The 7,295-nt window shown below is 36.5% G+C and overlaps 1 protein-coding gene across 6 annotated transcripts; it reads right to left on the bottom strand.

The window, feature by feature from the left end:
- Positions 1-1,265: 1,265 nt before the first annotated feature.
- Positions 1,266-6,872, bottom strand: LOC104597635 (glucan endo-1,3-beta-glucosidase 4-like). 6 transcript variants are annotated; one of them, XM_010259290.3, is made up of 5 exons: positions 6,429-6,872; positions 4,139-4,261; positions 2,483-3,736; positions 1,709-1,736; positions 1,266-1,619 (listed from the first exon to the last, which is right to left on the bottom strand). In XM_010259290.3, the coding sequence occupies exons 2-5, from the start codon at positions 4,254-4,256 to the stop codon at positions 1,475-1,477; spliced, it is 1,545 nt and encodes a 514-aa protein (XP_010257592.1). In that variant the 5' UTR covers positions 4,257-4,261; positions 6,429-6,872; the 3' UTR covers positions 1,266-1,474. The 6 variants fall into 6 exon arrangements, with proteins under 6 accessions (XP_010257592.1, XP_010257593.1, XP_088747271.1 ...); XM_010259291.3 differs by having other exon boundaries at positions 4,139-4,264; positions 6,429-6,711; XM_088891145.1 differs by having other exon boundaries at positions 5,833-6,430.
- Positions 6,873-7,295: the final 423 nt, after the last annotated feature.

The following is a 7,295-nucleotide window of genomic DNA, read 5'->3' as shown; positions in this document are numbered from 1 at the left end:
GGTTAGATTCCATTTCCCTCATCCTTAGGCCTTCTTACCTACACATTTCAGCTTAATATATTTATATAGATATAGATGTGTAGGCAATGTCTCTAAGACAAAGCTATTTATAATTCATGGTCACTTTTTATAATTCATTTATTCAAAAATTAATTAAGGTATTTTAGAGGTTCGTGGATAGAATTCTCTTAGACAAATTATTCAACTTACCATATCCTATTCCAACACCCTAGCAATTTCTAAATGGTTATAAGTGGGTAGTTTCTGAATTGAGTGTTTTTTGGAAGTTCATGGATAGAATCATGGTTTTCAAAACTGAACCGGTCAGGGGTCTGGTTACTGGTTCAAACGGTCCGACCATTCGACCCGAATGGCCGGCCCATTCTGACAAAAAAAATATAAAAAATATAAAAACAGTCAAAATCGTTCGAACAGTTAACCGGCCGATTCAGCGGTTTGCTGACCAAAATCAACGGTTTTGGGGAAAAACGGAACTGATCCCCCATTTTTCCTTTGCAACCATCCAGTCCGGTCTGATTTTGAAAACTATGGATAGAATTCTCTTAAGACAAAATTATTCAACTTACCATATCCGATTTTAATACCCTTGTAATTTCTGAACAGTTATAAGTGGATAATTTCTTAAGTGAGTAAATAGCATATATGCCTTCTTTATACTGGTAGAAAACATCCAATTAAAATTCAAAAAAGAAACGGGCATTGGCTCTTTTATAAATATTATAGATATAGATATCATCAATTGCATTTCTATACCCAACATAATATTAATATTGGTGTTGAATATCGATGTCTATCAATATAGCCAATATTTTCTTTTATTTTTTTTATTTTATAATAATGAGAGGACCCCAAAAGAGGTCTGAGACCTTTTAATGTTTTTAAAATACATACGATACACCCTATCGATACGTTAATCCTTGATTTCAATAGATGGAGATCATTAGGTTGCATCATGCTTTTGAGTGAATTTGCACCATACATTTTGCAGGCACATTTATAGCTAGAATTAGAAACATTCCTACTTCCTACTTTCATGTGAATATACCAAATCAGTGAATTGAACTTTTATCTACCCAAGAAAAAGTGAATTCAACCCTTTTAATTGGGGAATCAGTTAACGGAAATTATTTGGGTGGAACCACTAACGAGTTGGAATCACTAATGAAATTCACTAGGTCTTCAGGATTCATTCCATTTTTAATTTTCAATTTTGAAAGGCAAAGAAAATGGCAAGGCTTGCTAGCTTGCTCAAAATGCATATATTTCAACCCAAGAGATGAAATAACAATGTCGAAACACAATAAACACAGAATGAACATGTGGCCATGGTTGGCTGTTGTAAAGCTAATGCATCTCTGTAACTCTTTACAACATAGCAGCCTCCTCCATAGCACTGCCTCTGTCTTAAACTGCACAAGCCTATGCAAATTGCAAAATTGGATATCTTGGCTCCCTAAATTCCAAAAAGAGCAAGAAGTATTGCTGGAATCAGAAACACCACCTCAGATACTTGAAGCATTGAACTCACTCCAGTGAGGCTAGTAGTTGGTCCCAATGCTGTGGAAGGTGTGATTGCCCCAGTAGTATTTGAACCAGAACTGTTTCCAAAGGTTAATACTTAAGATTGCATAACAAGCAACTAGAAATTCTTAAATATATTAAAGAATTAAAGATTCCAAGTGCTCACCTTCCTGCAAAAACACATGAGCCATGGCCTGCAAAGGGCAAACCACGAATAAATAAATAAAAAAAGACCATATCTAACCCATAGCTTCCAAGATGAGCAACTTATAGATATGTGGGGTGAGGATATGCAGAAATAGAAATTTAACAGAAAGACTTGATAAGAACGGAGAACAAGGCTTGAGAAATTGTAGTGGCATGTTATTTTGTTGTCAATATTAAGGCCTTATCTCATGGCAAGATTGCCATAACCTCCATTTTCTTACCAACTTCCAAAGGATAGTCCTAAATGTGAAAAGGTCCACGCCAATGCATCAAAACATCAGTCAATTCCAAAACTAGGGAGCAGGGACTATAGCAAAGGGAGGATTCAGCCTTGGAAAATTCTCTATCTAATAAAAGTTAGATAATAGAGATTAAGTTCCTTATTTACTGTTATAAGAGAGCACACAATTTCCACCAGTATACAGATCAGGTGCATCATATGATAAATGAATTTAACAAGAACACACAAGACCATTATTTCAATCATGGCAAGAAAGTAAAGTTTTAGTCTTGAACAAAAGGCTAGAGAAATTATTCTTCTAGAGTAATCAGGCAAAAAAAGTCAGGAATGATACAGCATCAAGAACATGCTTCTTTTTGTAAAGCTATCAATTGCCTCAGTTTTACTGCACCCTAATCCCCTACTTTAACCAAATTGTATGACACCAAGAATCAACTATTTACCATTATATAAAGGCCAAAACATTGGAATTTACATGATGAAAGAACTTACTAGGATCAACTGCGGTAGTTGTGGCTGTACCACTAAAGTCACAGGTCCCACCAATGCTCTGCATCTTGTGAAAATAGTCATTGTAAGCATAAGAAGCATGATCCTGGAGAGTGTTAGGGTCATAACATGGCTGCCCCTCTTGAATAGCACTGCAATTAGCCTGTCCCTGGCCACAAGCCCAATTCAGACCAGACTGCAATGAACTGACATCTGCACCTGGTTTTGCCACACAGAAAAGCCCAATCCCAGAAGAGTTTGCTGTAAGTCTATCCGAAGAACTAAAACTCAAAGGATAAATGGGTGTTCCATTTGTAAAGAACAAACCCCAGTTTTTCTCAGATAAAGGCCCTGGTCTTTTATCCTCATTGAATAGCTCATATATGTATGTCCTTATAGGTAGAGATGGCTGGCTAGGAGAGCCAGAATCATTGAGCACTCGACGAAACAAGTTGCTGTTGTAGGTCTCTGCATTCTCCACAGTAGCATCAGATTCATTGGCTCCCCCAAGCCATGGCCAACCTGTTTCTGTCACAACAACTGGAATACCAGAGAAATTGAGTGCTTCGATGGAGTAATAAGTGGCATCAACCATGGACTCAAACATGCTGGGATAGTGGAAAAGAGTGTTGGGGTCAACAATCTGTTTGGTTAGAGAAAGGGGCTCAAAAAGTGCAAATTCAAGTGGAAAGATACCATTTCCTTTGGTGTAACCATAATAAGGGTTGGCATTTAACATGTAAAAAGATCCAGTGTTCTTCAAAAACTGGAGAAATTGGTACATGATGGAACTCCATGTAGAATTAAAGGTGGCATCAGAGGGGGGGAAAGGCCTAGGGATCATGTCCATGGACTGGGGACTTGAAACTTTGACCTGGAAATTGATGTTAGAAGCCACAAGAGCATTGTGAAGGTAGTTCATGGCTGGAACCAGGATGGGAGCAGCATTTGGTATTGAAGTCAGGACTTCACTGCCAACAGCTATTGCCGTGATATTGGTGGAAGGCAAGTAAGATACAACATTCTTATTGATCCAAGCTGCTGCAACTGATGGGGATTGTCCAATCCCCAACACCTCCTCATTGGCCACCCCCACCATGACTTCAATCCCAGTGCCTGCTAAGGCATTCAGCATGCGATTATCAGCATCATAGAGGCGTACATGAGTTATCTGATTGGCTTTAAGGATTGCCACCACATCTGAAGCTGATGGCAGATCTGTGACATCCATGCCAATGTTTATCCCCACAAACGCACCTAGATAGTTAAGGAACACAAATCAGTAACACTCTGGAAATTAAAAAAAAAAAAGGACCAACTCCAGCTCCAGTCCTTGTTCATTTCACATCTGAGCATTCCTTAGAAAATAAATAAAAGAATGAATCAACTTAAGATAAGATGAATAAGAGCTTCTAGGTAGCTTATATTGCATATTATGATATTTGAGAAATGCGCTTAAGATAATTTAGCTTATTTTCTCGCTGCAATATAGAAACTCAATTAAAATAAACTAATAAAACAAGAGATTGCATAAATTGTTTGGTAGTTGAAAAGAATTGATAATATGATAATTAATTTTAAAAGCTTGATTTATAAATAATGAAGTCTTTCCAGGACGAACATATATGCATTTTATCCAAAGCAAACATGATGGAATACCTGTGCCAACGCAAAACATTAGGACTATGAGAAAAATCACACTTCTCCACCATTGTTCAGACATCATCCGGTCTAACAAGTTTAAACAGATCAACCTGGAGTTCCAAATCCCTGTCATCCTCTCTACTGACAGAATCAGAATTAAGTCACATATTCAGCAAGAACAGACAAAAATTAAGAAGGTAAAGATACTCAAAGGCTTAAGCTCAAAAGGACCTGACAATAACAGATAAAGTAAATATCAAATATGGATTATAGCCACATTACCACAATCTTTCAACCTTCAATGAAATTAACAACTTGAACAGAAACAGTCAATTACAGTATAAGAAACAAATGCAGATAAAATGACATATAAACAAGAAACAAGCTATCACTGAACTCTGTTTTTTTTTTTTTTTTTTTGATAGGTATCACTGAACTAAGTTTTCATGCAAGACAATCTAACATGAAACCTATCATCACCCATATCAGACAATAAAGAAAGAGGGCTATAGCAACCAAAGCCCTACCAGATACAAGGACCTAAAAAGGAAAACACCAAGTTAAATTACATAAATGGGTTGAGAAAATTCATAAAGTAATCAATAAGCACTACACTGTCTATGCACCTAATTCAACCACTGTCATAATTCATAAACATTGTCTTAAATCTGAAAAGTATACCTTACAGAATGCAAGGATAGCCTTGAAACAGAATGTACAGATAGTTTGGAGAGTTTCTTGATTATGAAAAAGATTAAAGAAAAAAGTGATAACAAGAAAGCTTTACTAAAACTGCCAATCAAGAGAAAGAAATAAATACGCAGGAAAGAAAAGTTAAGTTACCATGCTTTTGAAGTTCTGATAACTAGCATTGTTATGTCTAGAAAAAAAAAAAAAAAAACAATCTAAAGTTGCAAGAAATGAGATGAAATAAAATGCAATACCTATGATTAACAACACCTCTTCTTATGCTTGAAGTTGATAAGGCATAAAAGTATTGATTTACCCTATCTGTCTCTTCAAGAGCCACTAAGCATTTTACCTTTCCTAACCCAATCTTCCACAATTATAGAAAACACAAATATGGATGATCCTTTTGGAAAAGAAAATATAACAAAAACAAGATAAGTCTGTGTACATTATAAGCAAAACATCATTTAGAGACTTGTCAGGCTGTCATGAAAGGCAAGGCAATAAATGCACCCAAAAAAAAAAGGAAAAAACGGTTGGGCTTGACCAGCATTAGGCCATTAGCACACTAAATTCAGTATTAGCTATTGGAGGTGTTTTGTTAGTAAATGTGTTCATTCTGCACAAAAGATTTAAGGGTTCGCAATAAAACCCACACTGTACATTTATCTATAATTACAAAGAAAGATTGTCAGACCAAATAACTTAATGCCTCAGTTTACTCCCAAAACATAAACAAAAGGAAGAGAACCATAAATTGGCAACCTTTATTAACTAAGATGCACAACAACAGAGTGAATAAAGCAACAAAAGAAGCTCACCATCATTAAGTGGGTGAGTGAGAGAGAGAAAGGGAGAGATCAAGAAAACCACAAAGTAGTAATGAGGAATAAACATGAAAAAAACAAAACAAATAGAACAATAAGACAGGCACCTCATCGTTTAGACTTCCTTAATGTACTTTTCTATGGGAGCATATTCAACCACCAGTTTCTTGGATGATCAGATTACCAGAATACCTGGATTAATTAAAGTCTAAAGAGGCTCAACCTCGCTACAAGACAGGAATGTTTCGTAAATTGCGGAAATTAAGACGACAAGAGTAGATAATTGCAGAACAACTCCTTATTCGTGTGTCCTGCAAACTAAGTGTTTAGTACGCTTCCAGGAATCTGCTATGTCATTAGCAATCCACATGCTGTCGAACTTGCGGGACATAATTCTGGTATAGCAACTATAGTCAGCTTCAAGAAAGCTCCTTCTTAGCCTTATGCATCTGAAATTCCATATGTAATCTGACCATTTTCTAAAATAAAAAAGAGTAAAGAAATATGAAATGTAAAAATGGAACGAAGAAGATTAGTTGAATACTAAAACCCAATGCAAGAAGAACTGCAACAACCACAAAAATTGAGAAGAAGAAGAAGAAGAAGAACCAATCAGAACTAAAGACAAATTACTCATATATAGGAAAGATGAAGAAAGGGGTAGAGAAAGGGAGAACACGGGAAAAATATCCAACATAAAACAACATATACAGATACCAAAAACAATAAAAAAGGAAAAACATGAAAAGAATAAAGAGAGCAACTGAGCAAGAAAGAAAAAACTGTACCTGATCAGACTCCCCCAGCTCAGAGAGTCCAAGATATGGGCGTCCCCTCTAAAGTCTAAACCCTTCAAGACACTTGAACCAATAATGCTCTCCCTACATACACGCAGACAGGCAGACACCCACTTCACACAAATACTACGAAACGAGAATCCACTAACAAGCCACGAGGATTTTGTTCTAAATCCCAATGTAGAAGTAGAACCACGACAGCTGAACTGAACAGGCGTCAATAATAGCTACACCTAGCTTAATTTTTTTAGAGCAAATGAGCAATTGGTTCTTCAAACAGCCAAGTTTATACAAATAAATAAATACCCAACTCACTATTCCCACTTTAGACCCAAGATCCGTCTGATTAACAGCAGCAGATAAAATGGTGATTTCGTGTTTGGAATCTGTAAACCAGAGAGTCTGGAATTGGAGTGGACCCTGGACTTTCTCAGTGTGTTGGATTTGTCGCCGTCCATTTTTTATTGGGCGGTCGGAAGTAGAATCTGAGTGGTCTCCTTTATTTCCTTTTATCCTTTCTTGTCGTTTTTTTCTCTAACCTTTCCCCGTCCAAGTCAGATTTGTAGATTCTTCTTCCATTTTGCAAAGTGAAAACGAAGGGAGTAAAAAACGAGAACGGCAGGTACTCCAAGAAGAGTGAAAATAAAAACAATTAAATTACAAATGGTCATTTGCGATTTCCATCATTAACAAATACCACCCTCATGATGTTTCCCAAGTTACAATTACCCCTCTGGCCAGAACTCAAAATTATACAACACCCTAACATCAAAGACTTGGGATCACCTGCCAATAAAACAAGTTCCAACACTCTACCAACTTTATTCGACACCTTAGATCTTGCTATAAAAGTGGGAT

Source organism: Nelumbo nucifera, chromosome 7, assembly GCF_055504915.1.
Source record: "Nelumbo nucifera cultivar China Antique chromosome 7, China Antique-T2T, whole genome shotgun sequence".
Taxonomy (NCBI): domain Eukaryota; kingdom Viridiplantae; phylum Streptophyta; class Magnoliopsida; order Proteales; family Nelumbonaceae; genus Nelumbo; species Nelumbo nucifera.
The sequence above is the reverse complement of the archived record's forward strand: the minus strand, read 5'-3'. Positions and strand labels throughout refer to the sequence as shown.